At 32.1% G+C, this 22980-nt stretch overlaps 3 protein-coding genes across 5 annotated transcripts; 1 reads left to right on the top strand and 2 right to left on the bottom strand.

Moving 5' to 3' along the window:
- Window positions 1–405: 405 nt before the first annotated feature.
- Window positions 406–19470, bottom strand: Eps-15 (Epidermal growth factor receptor pathway substrate 15). Of its 3 annotated transcripts, none has more exons than XM_033477438.2 (14): window positions 19176–19470; window positions 18691–18735; window positions 17739–17972; window positions 17397–17669; window positions 17115–17324; window positions 16308–16465; window positions 16077–16236; window positions 12234–12479; window positions 10925–10987; window positions 9883–10226; window positions 9626–9815; window positions 9423–9527; window positions 9018–9332; window positions 406–7822 (listed from the first exon to the last, which is right to left on the bottom strand). In XM_033477438.2, exons 1-14 carry the CDS (start codon window positions 19200–19202, stop codon window positions 7103–7105), a joined length of 3090 nt encoding a protein of 1029 aa, XP_033333329.1. In that variant the 5' UTR covers window positions 19203–19470; the 3' UTR covers window positions 406–7102. The 3 variants fall into 3 exon arrangements, with proteins under 3 accessions (XP_033333329.1, XP_033333330.1, XP_033333331.1); XM_033477440.2 differs by having other exon boundaries at window positions 7697–7860; XM_033477439.2 differs by lacking the exon at window positions 10925–10987 and having other exon boundaries at window positions 19176–19469.
- On the top strand, window positions 13078–16039 carry LOC117224474 (Ig-like V-type domain-containing protein FAM187A). The gene is made up of 8 exons (XM_076524554.1): window positions 13078–13108; window positions 14002–14185; window positions 14250–14427; window positions 14549–14846; window positions 14902–15116; window positions 15350–15531; window positions 15595–15750; window positions 15819–16039. Exons 1-8 carry the CDS (start codon window positions 13078–13080, stop codon window positions 15988–15990), a joined length of 1416 nt encoding a protein of 471 aa, XP_076380669.1. The 3' UTR covers window positions 15991–16039.
- Window positions 19471–20135: 665 nt separating the features above from the next.
- On the bottom strand, window positions 20136–22677 carry PCID2 (PCI domain-containing protein 2). The gene is made up of 5 exons (XM_076524442.1): window positions 21927–22677; window positions 21819–21860; window positions 21622–21743; window positions 20792–21273; window positions 20136–20712 (listed from the first exon to the last, which is right to left on the bottom strand). Exons 1-5 carry the CDS (start codon window positions 21945–21947, stop codon window positions 20198–20200), a joined length of 1182 nt encoding a protein of 393 aa, XP_076380557.1. The 5' UTR covers window positions 21948–22677; the 3' UTR covers window positions 20136–20197.
- Window positions 22678–22980: the final 303 nt, after the last annotated feature.

The raw sequence follows: 22980 nt of genomic DNA, 5'->3' as shown, positions 1-22980 counted from the left end.
ATAGAGGGTTGTATCTTGTTTCGACGCTGTATATTTCTCTGTTTAAGATTCTGAAAATTTGTGAAAAGACATAAAAATTATGTGAAAAATTATTATATTATATTATAATATATTATAATACTATTATATTATACAAATTATTATATTATATTATTATATATTATAATATTATTATATTATAAAAATTATTATACATATAATTATTATGTGAAAAAACATAAAATTGAAAGAAGAAAAATGTTTTGAAAATTCGAGTACAATACTTTGTATTTTTAACGTTGACTTCGGTGAGAATTATGATAATTTTGAATGAAAATATTTCAGATACTGATTGCGTTAATTTTCACGATGCTGCAGGAAGGTTTTCCGTAATTAGATGAATGAAAAAAAAAGAAACTGTAGATATAGTCTCTCTAAGAAGAATGTAACATTTATTTAACACAGTAACATGGAACCATTTATCAAAATAACTATAAATTGATGTGTTAAACTGTTGTAGATCATTCTCGATATTTAAAGCTATAAATGTCTGAAGGCAAAAGATATGTAATTTAGGTCAGTTTCTTCATCGCCGATATAAATAAAGAGCTTAATGTTATATTGCCTCATCCGTCACACGCTCGCTATTGAAAATTTATACATATAACGTCTTCTACTTACTGTATGTATATGCAAATGTCAATCTACATACATATATATGACAGCATAATCATCTCGCAATCGTAATCTCTAACGTTATCTAAACACAGTAACTACTTATGTCACATTCTATACTTCGATTTTCTTTACGAACTTTCACGCTGTCTCACAAATAATATTGTTTCTACATGTCTACGGTGCGAACACAATACAAAACATCTATATGTATATGTATATTTCCATTCACAACCGTTAAACACAATGTGACGCCGTATTTCAAATGAGTTAATCTTCTGTTTCCGGGAAATAAGAGATTCCTGAGGTCATTTGAAGCAACTTTTTCCTTTACGAAAATGTTCTCCGAGGCTTCGTTTACGAGTTATCCACGAAAAACGCTGACCAATGAGAGACCGCGTACGGCCGACGCCCCGCCCGTGCGACCACGGCCTCTGCGTCAGACGGTCAGCGCGACACAGCATTGGCCGTGCTCGCCTCTTATCGGTCAGTGTTTTTCGTTAATAACTCGTAAACGAAGCCGCGGATTGCATTTTCGCTAAGGAAAAAGTTACTTCAAACAACCTGAGGAACCCACTATTTCCGGTTTGAGAAACATTTCTGGGACACCCGGTATATTCAGATGAAGAGGCCGACATCGCTCTTGGGTCTCTCTAAGTGAGCGGTGATGCGAAAAATCGGATCGGTGTCGGTTTGCATAAATGAACCAAAAAGTGCCCTTCGGAAGATTTAGGGTCGTGACACATTTACGTGCTAGGCTCGGATCGTGCTCCAAGGCCGAAACATTCTTCCATTTAATTTACATTAGTGTTCACACAATGCGAAGGAATGCGCAATACAAAATTTTTTATATTGTTTATTACTTTATGATGTATACTCGGTTATTCATCTAAAAGATACATTTTAAATGGTACAATCAACCGAATCAGTATTCACAAGTCTAATCAATATTAATTGTTTATTACCCCCTCCGTGTCGAAATTATCGTTCTATTTGAATGAATTATTTGTATCATAATGATTGTCCCGTTTTAAAGAATAATGTTTTACACTTGCTCTATCATTAATTCCATGGTCTAAGCATAATTTACTAAGCATGATACAGCTATACCGTTGTATAATAATGTATTTATTTAACTTTTATTTTATATGATTAAACGGCGCATGTTATTTTGTTGTTGTAAATTTATAAATCAGACAATCATTTCAAATACGGAGGGAGTATATATAGACTACAAAAATAAAAATTCCTAAAATATGTAAGTTAATATTAATATAAAAAGTATATTTATATTCTTCATAAAAAATCAATATAATCTTACAAAAAATATACCGTGTTCGGTCTTATTTTAATCAGGAAAAGTTCGTTGGCAAAAGTCCCATTAAGGAAAACTAAAAGAATTTGCTGTCCCTTTCTATGCTCGTAAAAGTACAAAGGCGACGCTGAATCTCGGATTAAGACGCTTCGGTTCTAAGGTCATCTGTCTTGCATGGCCGATGTGAACACTGTCAGTCTAGCACACTGTAAACAGAACCCGAGCCTGACACGTGAATGTGTTACGACTCTTAAACGGCTGATGTATATATAATAATATATATATATAAATAATATAATATATATTATATATATTATTATATATTATATTAATATTATATTTATTAATAATTAATTTATATTTATATTAATTATATAATTAATACTAATAATAATATATTATATATATATATAATAATTATATAAATAATAATAATAGGTGGAGATACGACCATTCGAGCCTTGCGCCTCGTTTTTATAGTTGTTGGCAATCGTTCTCCCAAATTGTTTCTGTTTACAAGCCGAAAGGACAATTGGGGAGAATTTACTGTAATTATGCTAATACCAAAACGGCACGCCGTTAGCCGAGCGGCTAGATCAGGGCTTTTTATCATTTTATTGTTTTTATGCTCTTCCGAATAACACATCAGCCGTTTAATTCGGTTCAAGGTCACTTTTGATCTCCTTAATCGGCTAGAAGAATTTATGCATTTCATTTTTATATCATTAGTGAACATTCTCTGCTAACGATTCAAACATCTCACCGATAACAAAATACAAATTATTGTAACAAAACATTATGCCTAATTTGCTCTAATTACTTTTCGACAGTAAATCTTGTTAAACTGTCGGCACGCTTCAGGACATTGAACATCATAACACTTTCGACCTTCAATTATATATAATTCTTAAATTTTAAGGAATGTAAATAATTCAAGCATTTTTATCATTTAAAAATTGCATGTTGTCCACATACTTTTGAATAGCAGCGGAACCGATAGAAATATTTGTCCAAACTATATCACGTTTGGTCACATTTCAATCAGAAAGCTATCAGCAAAATATGTTAAAGAAAATCAGTTTTTAAATATTTCAATGAAAAAATGTATGTCGTTGTGCGAGTTGTCTTCCGGGAACAGCACAGGCAAATTCCCAGCGTACCCGTAACACGGACTACTAGGGAGAATTCACCGTACGTCGTTTCGCTTTCGGAAACCGAAGCTGCGGCTTCCGTGACTCCGTAGAAAAATGGATATCGTATGAAAAAACGTTTCGGTCCGACATTAAAAAGAATGAAAAAAAGTGGTACGGTACATCTTGCTATCATATTTTTATGTTGTATTTCATCTCAACATATTCACAGATATCAACAATCGGGGACAATATTTCTAAGCTTTATTCTCAAGGTATACATTCTCGTTAACAGGAAAAATTAGGGTTCGCTAGACTCCCCGGGCTTTAAATAAATTACAAAAAAGTATACGTACATATTATCCAGGGTTAAAATTAATCTTGAAAGTAATACTTATGAGATCGCCTAATAATTTCAAATTCTCCGTTGTCACGGTGTTAGGGAGTATGATATCCTTTGAAATTTCATTGAATTTCGTGTCCTCCAGAAACAGAAAAATGTACCATGAAGTTAGTTTACAGACAACAACAGGTGGAGTCACAATATCATGGATGACTTAAACAAACTAATTTCAACCCTTTGGATGAAAGAAAGAGAAAACTGTTCGCGTTATTCGAATTACAGATGACAATAATAATAATATCAGTTCGCCGATGGATCGTTCTCTGGCACACATTTGTCGACGCTCGCCCATGTGTTCATGTGTAATCGCGCCATTAGCGTAGCATGCATCTGTCTGTATATACGCACATAATACACACACCACCTCTCTCTCTCTCTCTCTCTCTCTCTCGAACACAATAGCGGCAATAAAAAACGCATCACTACACCGTATTCGCAAGAAGAAAATACAGCATGATATTACAGTACACTCGCTCTTCTCCTTCACTGGTAAATAATGACAGCGTGTCTGTGTATGTGTGTGTGTGCTTCCGTAGAGACTACCATTGCCAATTATAATATTAATACAATAATGTCACTTAACGGCATAAAAGTAATAACACAATTACAATAATCACGACCAAAGAATGCGGATAGTAATATATATATATATACACCATGTGTAATACGTTTTCAGTGTAGTTACAAGATATATCTGTACGAACGTAAAGGTATATACGCGGCCCTTTGTGTGTTTGACTTCCGAGCATGACGCACGTGACGCAAGATAATCTCAGGACAAACACGAGCTACGATTTAATTGAACACGTTATTCTTTGGGACGTACTAAGATCGAAGGCTGAACGCTTCATTCAACGGCAAACACATGGATAAACATTATTTATTACTCGCATCTTTTTTACCTCCCATTCCCCCCCCCCCCTTACTTTCGTCTGAATGCAAATTCCAATAAGAAGAAACAAAATGTTCGTTCATTCTTTTCCTATTGTTAACTTCAAGGAAACGCGAATATTCTGCCTTGCAATTGGAAACTTGTACAGCTTCGAGTCTCAAGAAAGAAAACTTCAAAGAAAACAAAAGTCACATGAAACTTTTAGAATATTTTACTATGTCGAGGTAAGCTAATTAAGGATCCCGTCGCGCTCCATAAAATCCGGAGTGTACTAATAATGAACACTAATTAATATAGTTTAATATAATTATATTAATAATAATATTATTAATACTATTATTATATATATATATTATTATATATTATTAATATTAATAATAATAATATTAATATAATAAAAATGTACTAATAATCTTCGTCAAATTAGAAAACACTACCAAGTATAAGAATTATGCTATTGCTTAATTATGTTAATATGCCTTGCATCCGACGAGATCCCAATTGTTTTTGTAACTGACTTCCCGTATCTCCAACTTTATGTTTTATCCGGTGTTGCATGACATATAATACCATTGACTATGAGTAAAAGTAATATACAAGTTTTATCCAAAAAAAAGAAAAAAAATAGCTTATTATATTCAATAATGTTTCAAACAAGAGCTGAATGATTTTGAAGGTGACATTATTTAATAAAGTTAGTAACTCACTTTTATAACTGCATACACAAGAAACACTCACTGATCAAATTTATTTGAACATTTATTTAATTTTTTAGTATTAGTGTTATCCACAACATTCTTTGTGAAAACTAAACTTCATTACTTGAATATTGAAAAATCTGTTTTGATTACAGATTGTGAAAACATAAAAAATCATTCAATTAACAAGGTAATCCAATTCGTTTGTTGTTTTCAACAAGACTAAAGTCTTCCACGCCTCTTCTTCACGTGCTGTTTGCAATTGTACGCGTAGCCGTTACTCATCTCTCAGCAGGAAATGTTTAGATTCGCTGCTGTACCAGCAACGAGATATTTATTTGTCTTATCTGACGATGTAAATACTGAGTGTCGAAGTGGTGAGAACCAGTCATGGTGTTACATATCATTGAATTTGTTTCACGGTGTTCTTGCGGCATCACGATCTCTTTGTTACCATTATATTGTTTGTAAAAATTGAGACCACGAAGTTCAAAACAGCATAACTCCACCTTTTTAATATTTGTAATACTTACAATTGTAATCCTAACAAATACACGTATAATGTTAACGAAACAAAATTAACAAAAAACAAAACCGATAATAAAATCAAGCAGATAAACAAAAAAGATACATTTTCTCAAAATATCGGTCGGTGGACTTTTGCTGTTTCAGAAGACATGGTTCGTTGATCCTCAAACTTAATTGCTTGTACATTGGTTTGATTTCTTGCGACTCGTCATGTACAATCGAAATGTTTCGTTAAATACTCCATAATAATGTGTTCAAGAGCATATTATCATACCTGACAATGACTTTTTAATAAACTTTATATTATTATACGTCTTAATATATAATTCTACTTGTTAACATTCATGTAGTCGAATATCTTTCTTTTTTTTCTTTTTCAATCTTCATGATTAATAACGAATACTGAGTGAAGACGTATCAAGTTCGGACAATGTTGTACACAGGGGCATTAGTTATGGTGCAGATTGTACAACAAATAGAAACGTTGCTTCGCCGGTACATATGTAGTTGCGAATGTACAGATGTATATAGTTATACTGTACGTTTTGCGATAACGACGCTGTAAAGTCCGTTCTGCATTATATCACGGATGTACTGTTTTTATTTACTATTCCCCTCGCTTAAAACTCACGGAGTACGTTACGCAACGTTTTATTGTCGATCCCATAAATCTGCCGTTATATTTGTTTGCCTTTATACATTGCTAATTTACGTTCAGCGATAGTGTACAACGAGCTGCGAGTATGTAATTTGTCGTTACTTTAGAATTCGACATTGCAAGGCAATAATGAATATATATATTTTTTACCTTCTTCCCCCTTTTTTACAAAAATTCATCGACTCCTCCGTCGGTAAACTAGAGCGCCGAAACAGGCTTACATAGTTTCATAGAAATGTTTACTTGTTTTGTAGTCAAATAATATATCTCAACATCTTTTTAACATTCTGATCGTTAGATTAACTGTCTTCAATGTATAGTAATAACAAAAAAAAAAGAAAGAAGAAAGAAAAAAAAGTACAATAACGTAAAAGGCCACATTCAAAAACTGATCACATTACACAATGAAAATGATTTGTCGATCTCGTATGGTATTATTATATATATATGTATAGTATGCGCGCGCGCTTCTATGATTTTCTTGGGATATTCGTATATCTCGCTATACTTCGTCTAAATATTTTCTGTTCTGTTTTTTTTTCACAGCAATTATGATATGCTGAATAGTATTAAAAGTAAGCATTATATGTAGTTTGCAGTTTACGACGCAGACATTCTTTTCATAGCCTTAATTAGTGCAGACCGTGAAATCTCGATAGTTATTTAACAATCGTACGAAGTGTGAGTGTATCTCATATATATATATACCCTTCAGTCCTGTTTCTTGTATCAAGATTCGCAAAGTCGTTGTGCCCGAAAAATATACTAGTCAACTGGAGAAACGAAATCGAAACGGAAAATATTCTACCGACCGAAAGCTATTTTTACGACTTCCCAGACTTTTCTTGTTTGCTCAATTCAAGCGCGTACGCCAGTTCCAATTCTTCTTGTTGCTTACGCTTGCGTCGCTCCTCTTCGGTCTTCAAGCTCTGCTGGGCCGCCAGGAAAACCTGTTCTTCCTCGCTTAGGGCCAGCGGCGTGCCGTTACCGTTCCAAACTTTCTCGATGTACGCTTTCATTTTCTTGTCGTTCACGCCGGGCTTCGCCTTGCTGTTATGCGTCGTCGAGTCCTGTCCTTGTTTCTTCGACTTGTCACTTTTCGTTGAAAACGCTTCGTCCAGATCGATCGTCTTCGTCTTAGCGTTGGAGAACGCATCCGTTTCAACGGCCTCGATGTTCCTATTATCCTCGGAGAAAGCTTTCACGAAGTCGGCCTCGAACTTGGCATTGTCTTTCTCGATTTTGTTCTTCGTTAGAGGGAACGTGTTCGAGAAGTCGGTCTCGAAGCCTTTCGTGAACGAATTCTTGCGAGGAATAACGGACGATGTTCCGCAACTGAATGGATCTGTCTTGCCCGTTTCGTTACTTTTGTTCGCATTGAAGTCCTCGGTGTCGTCGGCAAAGGGATCTGCTATATTAAAGAGGTCTTCGTACCGATAATCTCTGAAGGGATCCTCTGTGAAATCCGGCAGCTTTGGATATACCGTTGTATGTGCTCTGCTCGTTGGTCTGGGCGGTGCCGTTCGATTTAGCGTTGGTTCCGGCTGAAGCAGGTTTTTTTTCAGTGGTCAATTTTCGTTTACTGAAAAGGTACAAAGAATAGCGCGAGAATCGCTGGTTATCGTCAGGCTGCTGGACCATAGCTAACTGCTGTCGAAATGCTAAAAAGTGTGTTCGAAAATCATTCAAAATGTTCGAGTTCATTCGCAGAGTGTATATCCTGTCACAAGGAAAGAATCTCAACTGTTCTCTAATTTAGATTTTCACTGGCTTTCGTACGATGAGAAATGGATGCAATTAAATGGGAATAGAAAATTCAGAAAGACAGACGATATGGTTCGGTGAAACTTTAACTGGGAAAGACGGAGACTTGCACTTACAACGCTATTGGAGACATAAATTGTACATGTATAAAGATAATAGAGAGGATAAAATATCCTCTGGATAATGGATAAGTTTACTATTAATGAGAGCTCGCGCGCTCGCCTCTCATTGGAAGCCACGGATTGCATTGCAAGTTATGAAAAAGATGTTCTTACAAAAGGGACAGATTACGAGATTGTAATAGATTTCGCGCGGTTTTAGTGGTGACCGAAATTTCAAGATCAAGTTAATTTTTTTATATCATATTCTTTGTTATCCTAGAATTCGAACATTTTCTTTAACGTGCGAAAAACGAAATAAGACGAAAATATGTCATGCATTATCACAAAATGAAATTATAATACTGAAACAAAGAGAAAAAAATTAATTTGTAGTCAGCATGCTCCAGAAGCCAGGTCAATGAATAAACTGAAAATTGTGCAGCTTCTACCTAAATTTAAAACAAACAATAAAATTAATCTTTATCGTAAAATGTATTTTACAAACTAACACTGCAATATATTGGAATGACATAGAACAACAATTCATGTGTCAAATTTTAACGTAATTTCGCGCATAAACGGAATATAATAATCAAAGTCATGCCAATATATTTTCATATTTATTAAGACTAGCTATGTTTGAAATATACGTCGCTAATATATTTAATATAACATACTAAAGACTGATGAAGAGGGGGAAAGATGGGATATGGCCAGGTCGATATGTGGGAACACTTAAAAATAAGGAAACAAGTCAGTTGTGGGCTAATAAACAATTACATGCTAAATGAATAGTAATTCTACCGACTAATAAAATAAAAGCATATTTTATTTGACTTTCACATGTCATTTGGAAATTGACTAGGGTACATACCTTGGAATCGAAATTAGCAAAATCAGCGAATCCAGTAGATGTAGTGAAACCACCGTTATTATTATCCATAATACCTTGTTGAGAGGAAAATGGATCAGAATTAGAATTTGCAAAAGGATCTGGTGTTGGAGACGGTGTCGGCGGTGCAGGTGCCGCTCTCAAAGGACCTGTAGGTCCTTGAGAAGGTCGTGGAGGCGCTGGTCGAGGTGGTGGTTGCTTTGCTTTCTTAGGAGGAAGGGCAGGACTAGGGCTTTCCGGGCGAGTAGGAGCATGAAGATTTGCAAATGGATCATCTCCGAAAGGATCTTTTGTTGCCTATAGGAAAATCAATAATAATAATTAATTAACACTATTACCTCTATTATCACATCAAAATTTTAATATTAAAACGATTTTAGAACTTACTGCTGTAGTAACTGTAGGTTTTCCATCGGTTCGTCTTCCATTTCCAAATGGATCGAAAGGATCCTGCTTCGTATTACTATTATCAAACGCACTAAATGGGTCGAACTGTTGAACAGACAAAAACAAATTTTCGATATGTTAGATCTAAAAAATCTTGTATCCTAATAAATTGATAACAAGCTGTAGTTAAGTTAAAAACATACCGAAGCAGGTTGTGATGGGAATGTACTTCCAAATGGATCTGGTGTTGACGCATTAAATGCTTCTTGAGCTTTACTCGATGCAAAGGGGTCTTGGTCAAATCCATCCATCGTTGCTGTTCCATTCGCATTCGAGAAAGAATCTGCTCTTTTTTCTTTCACTCCATCTGCGTTGCTTGCGGTAGTTTCGTACCTGCATGTATTTGACCGTAAAAGTAGAAGTTTCGTACGCTTGCATAAATTATGTTTCAAGAACTCACTCTAGATCTTCGATTTCAGGATTGAATTGCAGACTAGTATCAGGTACAAGAGTGCCGTCTCCTGCCGCAAGTGCCGAATCATAAAGTGCAATTGCATCACTCATTTGACGTTGCTGTTCTTGCAAATGAGTGATTTTTGCCTTTGCTTGACAAATTTGTAACTGAGTATCCTGCAAATTTTTTGTCAATTCGTTTAATTGGTCCCTGCTTTTGTTTTGTTGCTGTTCCAACTGCTGTTCCTCTTGGCGTAAACCTTCTAATTCTTGCCGTTTAGAATTAAGTTCTTCTTCTTGAGCATGTAATACAGATTCCTGCTCTTCTGCTTGTTGACGTAGCTTGTCAACCTGTTTTAGTAAAATACCATACATTGTTTACTACAAATTACTTAAGCAGAAAAATGTTGTATAAAGATATCTTGAGAAATAATTTCCATTTAAATTTATATGTATATTAACCACATACTGTTAGCACCAAATGATCATGTTACAATTGCATCTTCAGATTTAGTATGTAATTGTACTTATAAGAAGTAGAAAAACTAATGTAATGCATTTTTGTATAATTTAAGACTCCAATCTAATTTTGTTGCATCGATTGATATTTCATAAAAATATAATATAAAATTATACGTGAATAAACTTTTATAAAATTAATTTGTACTAGATTAGAGCCTTAGGTGAAAATTTGCAAGCAGATTTCGTTTTTCTGATAATAATCTATACTACAGTATTTTACCATGCATTGCCACAAAGCACTAGCATTATCTATGCAAGTGTACTCGAAACACATGAAGCTTTTCATAAAATAACATATGTATTCAACCATTCTTTTTTAGGTCATAATTTACACATGTATGTACACATCATTGTTGTAGATATTTAAATCTTAACTTGTTACCTTTTTTTATGCCTTCCCATGTATAATAATAAACGTATAATCAATTTTGAGCAAAAGTAATACTTATTATATGAAAAATAAAAAATAAAATTTGAATATCTCTTATCATACCTGCTGTCAATAAAATTAGAAACTCTCGATGTACCTTTTTTAGTTCCTCACGAATCTTCAGCTCGACCTCACTCAAATCTTTATCTACTTCTGTTTTCTACAAGTTAAACATAATAAAACTAAATGATAATGAACAAACTAAACGCAAAGAAAATAAATTAAAAAATACATTAAGAGTGTTCGATATATTCAAAGTTTTACTAAAATAAATAACGAGGAATAAAGTCATAAATAGATGTACAAGGCAATTAAACCCAATTCGACTATTTTAGAAAAAGTGTACGAATAAAAATTACACAATTTCAAAATTTAGAAATATTCGATGCAATTAATGATCAAATAATTATTATTACGACACATGTCTTCTACGAAATCATGAAACTTTCAATCTATGCACTTTTCCTTACATTTGTTTGATGAGCAAAGTTAGTTAAATAAGTCATTCTATACAATATTTAGATGATATACATACAATTTTTCTTTCTAATATGTATGACATATTATACAATGTGGTAATTTACATTACCTTCAAGGTAAAATTATAAAGATTAACAGAGAAGTTTTTAAAATTATTACATGCACACTTAATTTAAAAATATTAAAGTTCAAAATCAATTTTTGCAGATGTGAGTATAAAGTAATTATTAACAATATATAGAACATATCCAGTGCAGAGCTCATAAATAAATAAAAAATGTATTCTTAAGAACGGTAGAAAGACAATTGAAATAAAATAGACAAGAGAAAAAAAAATAAAGACACAAGGAAACATAATAATAATTTCTGATTCCTCCATATTTGAAATCTGATAGCATATAATGAAGGAAACAACATAGTAAATAGTTCTTTTCAATTTATTTTATAGTTCCTGTACATTTTATAGATGTGTAATTTATATTATAATTATATTTTACTACAAAAAAGAGGCATCTGCTTAAATTATGCTTAGGAAATGAGTATATAAATGTTGAAAACAATTTGTAAGTAAATAAATACATAATTAATCTTTTGTAGTGCTACATAAGAAATAAAAAAATTTTTGTTTATATTTTTTTGCACCTATTTTCATTCATTAATTATTTTATAAAACATTTATCAAGAGGCAGTAAGCATAGCGCAATGTAATATTATAGTGTATTAATACTCTCTGCAAATCACAAGTAACAATGACATATAAAACTTTTGAAGTCATATACCTTAGTATACATTTACATGTACCTAAATGAAAGCATTGCATATACATTTTATAAACACATTGGTTTTTAATTTCACATGAAAGCAAAGCTACTCAAATAAGCAAGCAGACTACTAAATCTACAGTATCTAATTGCAGTATCATTTACCTGAGCTTTCAAGTCATTCAACCTTTTTTGTGCTTCGCCCTTCTGATTTTCCAGTTGTTTTAATGTTGAAGCAAGCGTATCTAATTCACTCTGCAGGTTCTTGATTTCACCGTTTTTAATCTTGATGTCAGCTTCTTTTTGTGCGATATCTTGCTCCATACATTGTCTCTCTCGCACAAGCTCTGCTATGTCTTTACTTATCATATCTAATTCTGGATTTGAATAACCAGATATATTGTTGTTCTCCTAAACAAAAAGTAAATAATAATAAATACAATGAAAATACACATTGACAATTGTAATAGATACTATCTCTGCCCAATATTATGATATACGTGTTCTTTTTAACTTAACACTGGAATATCTAAAAAGGCATTAAAAAAAATTGAAGAAAGGTTTTTGCAAAAACATTTTTTTGTCGATTAAGGCTGAAGCTATTGATAGCGTCGCTGGTTTATACACAGCAAATAGAAAGATAAAAAATAATTAAGAACTGAGAATCAATAAACATTCTTGTAATAAACATTCCATAAAAATTCCTGTTGAAAATATTGGTGAATTAAGAAAAGAAGAATATACGTTTTTTTAAATAATAAAGTTAAAAATAAAGTATTATAACTGCTTCTCAAAATTTAACAAAATTAATTAATATTAATCATTTCTTAAGCTTCAACAAATGTAGAATTATGAGCTGCTGAAGCTTTTTCTTACTGTCCTAACAAATAAATAATAATTTAATGAAGAAATGGTTTCTCTTATTCAATTTTGTTCCTCACTGTAAATGTATGTGTGACAATTATAAAGAAAATGCTTAGAAATGTTGAAATAGAAGTGCAGCAGCAGAATGCTTCGATGTAATGATTCACATACAAAGAGTATGTACATACTACTGAAGACGAAAATAAAAGCGAAATGTATACCACAATACGAGACGAAAGTAGTATCAAATATTTATTACGAAGAATTTACAATTCTTTTTGTATCGATAACTTCTACACATTAATTTTTATGAGAATGATAGTAGAAATATTATTAATATTATTAGTTAATTAGTCTTCTTTCATATTTCAGATGGCATGTTAATCTATAGCCATAAATCTACTATCGTTTAATGTATTCACTATAAATTCTTTTATATGTTGACGTCGAGTTTTAGGCTTAATTCTTCCAAAATCATCTGTGCCATACAAAGATTTTAATCTTGCCTTTTTTGCTTCTTTTCGAAACTCTTTAATATACATAATATTATTCATTTTTTCCTTTTCCAAAACATCTATACGAGATACATAACTAATATTGAGAGGCGTAACTTTCACAAACTGCTGATTATCAAAATTGTTGTTTTCCTTTGTACACAAAAGACGTACATTTGATTTTTTGTGTAAATAACATTCACGATTTGCTGACATGATTGTTTGATCTATTACTTTCGCGCGCGCGCGCGCGAGTAATGTGCTCGTATTTTCAAAACAATAAAGATATTAAACAACATGTTATTGTATTACAAACTTCATGTTATTAAAATCACATGCTACAAATACACATTGATTTATGTGCAACATGCATGTAGGATTTATCATATCTTTTTACGTTTTATATTATATTGCATCCCAAATTGTAGTGGGAATCAATTTTAGGGGAAAATATGACCAACTACGTAAAAAAGTGATTGAAATATTTGACAAACAAAAAGGTAAATAAAAATAATAAACATTATATTTAGTAGTATTAAACACTTGTGACTTTATAAAATTACATTTATGCAAAGGGACTGAGTTATTGATCGATACAAATGAATTTGAATATCCAAGAGCAAATGGTACTCTCAGGATAATGCACAAACAGTTGTGGGAAGAATATTATGAATGTTTGAAAAGAACATACAATGAAATCACAACAGAGAGAATGATGTACCCAATTGCACTTATAGCTCTTGAGGGAACAACAGTCATGTACGCTAAACGTACGCTTGTTTGAATGAAATAACTCTGTAATTATTAATTCATGTAATTACAGATTGAAATGTCCAATATGTATTTCACCAATGGAAACATATATGAACGATAATTTTGAGTGGTATTTTGACAGCAATAATTCTGTAATGCCCAGTAATGAAACTAACAAACTTATAGAAGAATCAGACAACATTATAATTTCATCAGATGACAAAAAATTAATAATATACAATATCAAAGTATAAATATACGTATAAATTTGTTGTATTTATATATGTATATTTATGATACATAAATAAACATAAATGAACAGAACAAAAAAAATTAATATATTTATGATAATAATATAAAATTGTATAGCCTGATCAAGCTGGTCGATATTGGTGTAAGCTGGGAGATACATTATCAACAGTTTATTATCTTTCAATCGAGCATGACTCCGAAGAAATAAATATAGTACATCCTGACACTGCACCACATAAACCTCATGCGGTACCAGAAAAAATGTTATCAAAATATGATTTACTTATTTCTACAACGTGGACTACATGGACTCAATGTTCTACGTGTGATATAGTTGGAAGAAAAAATCGTTATGGATATTGTTTTATTTCTTCGCGTGAAAATATTAAAAGACGAGGTACAGTTTCTGAGAGATAGAGATCAAGATAAGATATGAGATCTTACGAAATAATTTTTAATGATATATTAAGATATAGACGAACAAACTGAAACAATCGATCAGCCTAGTTCAGAAAGTGCAGATCAAACAACGAATTTAAGTGAAAATGTTATAAGTAAGATTAAGATGGCTTTACACGTATTTAGGAATCAATTACCATGTAAAAGTGAATATGTACCAAATGAGATTCGAGACATGCCAGATGTCAAAAATAGAAAAACAGAATTAATGATTAAGTATTGTAAGGTATTTAAAAATTTTGCAAATATGTGTACAAAAAGATGGCACAGAAAAACTTGTAGGGATCTAATCCCCGCACCTGATATCCCATCTGTCTACTATACATTGGATTATATTTAAGAGCGAGTTCCCCCATATCTCAAATCCGTGCCATCTTTTCATGAACGGGGTATACATATACATTTAATATTTAAAAATATATTACAAATTTTACGCACTTTAATATATTTTCTGTTAAGGTAAAATGTTCAAAAAACGAGATATTTGAGGTGCGCGATAAACATGGAAATGTTCTTGAAAGTGCCAACAATAGTGCTGGTATCTATTCTGTAGTTCAAGGAATGCCTATTCCATCACCACCAGTTATACGCACAGTGATTTTCAAAAAATATGAGACGAAAGCAATACTCATATGCCCAGGGTAAGTTAATAAATAAACAAATTTTAGTTCAAGATCGCATATTTTTGCTAAAAATATGTTTAGAAATTTAAACACAGATGTACCGATTACTTGGAAAGTGAATAATGAATTATTACATCCATCTGTTATCGAAAAACAATCGGAGGGAAGAATTCATATCAATGCCCAAACGCATATAATCGTGAACTCATTAAAATTCGAAGATACAAATATTTACAGGTACATATGCATTTCTGTAAAATTGAACTAAATAACAATTTTTGTATATCGAATATTTTCATTTATAGTTGTTGGCAAAAGAATGAAATTGCTGGTATAATAAAATTACAAGTAACAGGAGAAACAGAATTGCAAGTAAATTATAGTGTGATGATACTTGGTGGAATTTTAATAGTTACTGTATTCCTAATAGTGTTTTGGAGAGCGTTTGAACATCGCAAACGTTTTACTATTCGTTAATTATACTGAATACTGTACGTTTGAAATAAAATGATACATACAAACAAAATTCATGATATTTTAATAAGAAATAAGAAATTACTTACCATAATAGTATCCGATGATTTTCGCATAGAAGGTGGTATCATATCAGGAGTCAAGGATGCCGGCGGATCAATGCCTTTAAGTTTTTGCTTGATGAGCCATATAGCAAGAGCAAATTGTTCTTTATTTAATTTTCCATTTTGACATATGTCACAGAGACTCCTAAAACATGAAATATGTTTTACTTTCGACTTACAAATGGTTAACAAATAAAATAATTGAAATATACAAACCATATACCAGCCAAATCAGTCTGTGGAAGTCCACTTTGAAGGAAGACATCTTTGATTTCTAAACCTGAGACATATCCATCCATATCTAAATCAGCTTGCAAAAACAATTTCCCAGCCGCTATTTGTTCTTCAGCGGAAACTATCCATTGTACACTAGTCTGAATCACATATTTTTACATTAAATAAAATATTTTCAAAAGCATAGCAACTTTTATATCTCATGGGCAAAGTTTAACAAATTTTAAATAAAAAGAAAAAGGCAAACTTTTAACACTCGTGTTAAATGATTTTATAGATTCTTCCAAATATATCAGCATATATTTTTAATATTATACGCATTTAAACATGTTCAAAGAGAACTATTTTACTTTGTTAATTAAAAATAAAATTCACTTTGCAGCTTTTATTCTCGGTTTTCGGAAGAGGTCGATCTATCCTGTTCGCATGGTATAGTTAGATTTCAAAAATGTTCTCAAAAAACTATATACGATAGGAAAAAAGTTCAGGATTAGAGTCGCATTACTATCTATAAAAATCATCGATGATTATCAAGAATTAAGATAGCTGTTGAATTATGTACTTATCATATACTATGTATGTATTTATATACTTATTATTATGTATTAATTGCTTTAGTGAGCGATTGACGATATTTGTAATTAGTAATTGATAACCAACATTACTAATCGTTTAAATTAATTGCGATTTTTACCAATTAATTCGTTTTAATCATAAACATTAATCAATCAATCAAATTAAATATTATAGTCTATTAATGCCCAATGCTTTTTATGATGCTCAATATACTTTTGCCATATCTATGCCAGCCATATTTTTCACAGCTGATACAGTAGGTAGAGGTGGAATAGGTGGAGGAACCGTTGTCATTCCTACTGGTACAGGAGATTTTGACACTGGTACAGAAACGTCCTTTCTTTTACCAGGTGGCATCAATTCTGGTGGAAGCACACTTGGTATTGCGTATTTTTCTAATGCTTTGTATACCAAATGCATAGCCTATGTAAGCAATACGTAACAAAATTAAGTAATTCGGTTAAATATTTTCTGCATATTCAATCGAAAGCTTACCACAATAAACTCATGCCTATCCAGCATACCATCTTCATCCATATCTGCAAGTTCCCAAATCTTCCCAAGTGTATCTAAGGGAAGTTTACTATCCATAAGAACACCTTTAACATTATTTCCAGATATATATCCATTTTTAGGTCTTAAGCTATTAAAAAGTTGATCGTATTTTGCTCTCTCTGCTGGTTTAATAGACCAATCTTCATTGCTAATAGGTGTTATTACTGGTAAACTATTAACTACTTTCTTTTGAGAAATTATGGGAATGTCGCCCTAAAAATATATAATAGCAATCGATTAAGAGGAAATTTATTTATTATGTTATTCTGTGAGACGGCTTACCATTTTCGGAGGAGGTAATTCCATATTTAAATTTGACATATTAACATCTCTACCTGTTTGTGCCAATGCACATAATTTAAGAGCAACGAAAAGACCAGATTTATCTAATGAACCACGTGATTGTGGATCTGCCATATCCCATATTTGGCTCAGTACATCGTCACTCAGCTGGGATTTTTTAAGAAATCTTGCAGCTTCCATTGCACCAATTCGTCCATATCCATTTGGATCAACCTGAGAATAATGTAGGATGTCATGAATATTTTACTTTATATTCTTAAAATATACAGTCGCACCATTGTACTTTGAATCTGTCACTGCAAAAATATAAATAAATAACGAATTTGTTTTAACATGATTGCGAAGAGAGAAGAAGCTCTTGTCAATGCATAGAAAATGAAACATAGTTTCAAAATTAATAAAGTTCGTATGGTTTGAAACTGTTGTTTGTTAATTTAATATGTTTATGATACATACGGGCATGAACATCGAGGAGTTAAAGGAAAAGTTTATATCTTTCTGTTGCATAAGTTTTGTTTTATCGATAAGAAGTCTAATTTTTTAATGTGAGATGTTCAACAACAAAAATCAATTCATATAAACTCCATCGAAGGTTTGAAAGAAACCAAATTAGATTTTTAAAAGCTATAATGATATCATATAATAACATCGAAAGAAAATAGTTGTCTATAGCCCTTTTGGGTAAGAGACATAGTTTTGTCTTGACTTATATAAGTCAATATTTTTTACCTACATCAGACATCTTCTGAATTAACATCACAAAAATAAAATAACTTATCAAACACGTATCAAATAATTTCACTTAAAATTAGTTCATATTTTCATTTGTATTTTCAGCAAAATGGTGAGAAACAAAGAAAAATGGCTCGACTGTATAACTTAATGCAATTTAGATTTATTGTCATACATTGTCAAAATAATATAAATATACCTGATTGTAATAGGCTTCATATATAGCAGTATGGCTTCCAGCCACCTGTAAAAATAATTTTATTATATCTCCTCCTACCGTCTTGTGAATTACAAACTACAACACGTTAAGGGATATTAGCAGTTATCAATTTTAACTGCCGGAAATGTGAGGCTTATCGTAACTGACATTCGTAAATCTGTAGATAAGCGTTTATCATGAGGCTATAACTTTTTACAACATACTGTTTATAATGATCGTGATGTAGATCTATCTAGAAGAAAAAATGTTGTATTTATCAAAAACGAAACGAAAAATTGCTTATGCTGTCAAAGAAATCGTAGTAGTCGATTTTATGATTGTGCAAATGGTAAGAATACGTATGGTGTAACAATGTTACTTTTACGTAGTTAACAAATAAATTGTTCAACTGATATTTTTAATAACATACACGACAGATCGAATGTTATATCATAATACGTGAAATTCTAAAAATTACGATATACCTGCGTGGGTGATGGCAGGGCGGCCATACTTGCATTGAACACTGGTTTAACCAATCACACTGTGAATCGATAGTTGTACATCATGTTAATAACAATTTTACTTAGCATTTTGTAAATGAATTTTTATTGTCTTATACACCACTCGGACACCACAATTACACTTTATTCGTCGTACAATTCGAATGTATAATCACAACGGAAAAAATATTACTAATCAACGGTACGAAACATACAGTCTGATACAGCCGCTTCCCGCTTGTCCACGCTTGTCGCGCTCGATTGTCGTCTAGCACTCTTACCTCTTACGTTCCACCTCCTTCTCATCCCTGATACACATATATGTATGCACATAATACAAACTATGTACATATATGTATACGTACGTACCTACTAGATAGACGTCAATAGACGTGAACATGAAGACGTGATACGTATGGTACAATTGAACGTACATCTAAAAAAAATTACTTATCTAAATCGTTAACTTATTTGGTTATGTGGCAATGTCATGATGACATCTAAAATGTCGAATTTCTACACAATTTGATCGTTAAATGATTGTTCAAGTGTTGAAGAGCTGTACATACATACGTTTCTCCATATCACCTGAAATGATTCTTCAATAATTACTATTACTGCATTCAAAAATTTTGAAATATCTATAATGTTTGTAGAAATTGTATATAATAATGTCGACGAAACGAATAAAAGTGATTTTGGTTATATGTATTAAAATTCACAATATCGATGGTGCATTCACTGATATTTTTATATACATAAAATTTATGTATATCCCAAAGTTAAAAAAAACAATATAGTGGCAACTGATGATTTCTTATTAAATTTCAAAGTAATACAAAATGATCAAGTTATAAATAATTGAAAACCTGGATATTTCATGTTAGAAAATGTAAATATGTAAATATATTTCAATACATTTTTTTAATATAAAAAGCACAATTTTGTTTGTATTTAAATCATTTATTTATTTAAAAAATGCGGATATAACCAATACATCATAATTATGGTATTGTTGACAATTTTGGAAAAGGATTTTGTTTAGATATAACTAATTTTTTATGTTGGTGAGATATATATCCTTTAATTTTTCCTTCATATATTAAATTTGCTACAATACACTCTGTTTCATCCATATCCACATCGTTAAATCCATGCATCTGCAGAGCCGAAAGCAAATTCAGGATAGGAATCTGATGTATATTTAGTACTAAATATACTTTCTTAAATAAATTCCTATAAGCTATTATTTTTAATTTCTCCACAATTAAATATATTCCAGCTCCTATGAAGAAAGTCTCATGCTTCTCCATTACTTTTTCAAGATTACGTAAGTCTCCCTTTTTAACAGACTCCATTAATTCCCAAAATTCCATTAAATTGTATTTTTCTAGCAAGCTCTGTTTTGGCATGTAACCTAATAACATCTTTACAGGTGCGAGATACGTTAAAATTAGTCTTTTATTTTTCAAGGATTTTTTGTGACAATGTTCGAACGCATATGTTAGGTATTCATCAGCTGTAAAAGATCGAAATTGTTTCTAAATACCTTCATAGCTCAAGCAAAATGTATTAGACTTATTTAAATTAATTCTTACCTGCTTTATAGTCACTGTCAAACATTGCTTTACGTCCCACAAAAAACTTATACGTTATTTGTTGTGCTAATGCAAAGTGTGCTTTGTATGGGGATGACTCTATTGCTCGTATTAAAGGTTTACATAGATGTAATTTATTGATCCTAAAGTAAATCTTTAGTAATTGATTAACTAGTGCGAGCATTCCCCATCTTTTTGTGTCATCTTCTGAACTCCTATTATCGCAAGCACATACTCTAAAACAACCCATTAGACAATCCGCACATTTTTCTAAGATTTCTCCTGGTTTAGAGCTTTTATTATTTTTTCTATTTTCAGCACATACTGCTAATAATCTCAATTCTAGGCACATCATGTTCATAACAGGTAGCATCCAGTTTTCTTCCTTTTGCATTTGCAGTATTTTTGTCAAAGATTGTACTGCAGAACTTTGATAATTGTACATAGTTAATGCATCATTTTTTACCATTGCTGTTATAGTTCTGTAGGCATAAAACATATTAACATGTTATTAAGAAGAAAGATAATACGAGTTACTTTTTCATAAAATTTTGTTTCATCCCGAAATTAAAAAAAGAAATTCATTTCTACATTTAATAATCTAACTTAATATAGGTTCTCTGGCTAGAACTATACTCGACTCAACTATAGCATCAATAGCTGATACTACCTGTGTCATTAATAGTACTTCAATACTTGTTTTACGCATAGGAAACAACACATCACGCAAGTGATATAAAAAATCTCTCTTGATATAAATCATTGGCTTTCATTTTTCAGACCTCTAGCAAAAGTACTGTTCCATATAATTGAAATAGGCATATAGTTACCTCAAATGATAAAGTGCTAGAGTATCTAAGGGAGCAGGTAGATGTTCCATTGCCTTTGTCATTGCAATTTCAGATCCAATTTGTGGAATTGAAACATGACTATGTCTCAAAGATAATAAATTCTATAAGAGAAATATTTACTTCAATTTTACACTGTGAATTTAATATTTTTTATTCAAACAAGAATATATATTTACCGCTAAAGCATATCCGTCTTGATTCGACCACATACGTCTGATCTATAATAAACATAACCCCAAATTTAATATTTTCACTTTACACTCTGCAATTTTATAATACATTACCTGTATCACATACGAATCCATAATTATATTGATTGATAGGACTGTTTATAACTTAATGTAGAAACTTATTTTTATAAATTCCTTTAATAACAATAATAATAATAACTAATTGTCATTTTCAAACATTATTTTAACCTGTGGCATACAATATGTACATTAAATCTGAAACCTGTTCCGTTCCGTTTAATAGATGTCTCTGCAGCACGCGAGAATAAAAATAGAAATCGCTTTGCTCTGATTGGTTGACGATTCAATCTTAAGGCAGTATTCACTGTGGATTTGATGCGCAATAAAATGGTGGGGATGCTTGCAAAAAGTAACTAAAATATTGCTGTACATACAGTGATACTTCAACTCTTGCGCGTTTCTCTGCTCTCTAAACAAGCACTTGTATTCCCACCATTGTATCGTGTTAGCCAATCAGAGCGTAGCAATTTTTACTCCTATTCTCACTAATGGAGCGTGCTGCGGCCGGAGAGTCTTGCAGAAACTTAGGTATCACTGCAGTGAACAGGGCTGCTATCAGGAGTTTCGTTTCTGCTACATTCACTTCATAGACTTAAGAATGTATAGACAGAGCCTCCGGTCAAGAGGGGGCTGAGATTCGCGGTCAGGAAACCACATTGCAACATGCATTTCGGCTATTTTCGTGCGCCTGATGGTTCTGAGCAAGTTCTGAGCAGTACGACTTGCTGCGACCATTTGCCTGCAACATAGAGGCGTCCCTCGCGTCTATACTTTCCCCCGACTAGTCCACAAACTGAAGTGGATATCCTTAGGTCTATGGTTACAGTTGCAGGCAAATGCAGACAAGAGATGAGTATGTATGTAGACTCGTTTGTCATTTTGTACTCATCTCTGATGTTTTTTAGCTCTGTAGCTCCAATTCCTGCACCACTCTGGGCCGCAGCTTGCTAAGTAGTCGAAGATCGAGATAGAAATATTACTCTCTTCTGATTGGCTGACGGTTCAATGTTAAGGCAGGAATCACTGTGGACTAGTTGCACGGTAAAATATGGCAAAGATACAAGCGTTTGATTAAAAAGGAAGAAAA

This window comes from Megalopta genalis, chromosome 9 (genome assembly GCF_051020955.1).
Source record: "Megalopta genalis isolate 19385.01 chromosome 9, iyMegGena1_principal, whole genome shotgun sequence".
Lineage (NCBI taxonomy): Eukaryota > Metazoa > Arthropoda > Insecta > Hymenoptera > Halictidae > Megalopta > Megalopta genalis.
Note: the sequence above shows the minus strand (reverse complement) of the source record. Positions and strands in the feature narration are given on the sequence as shown.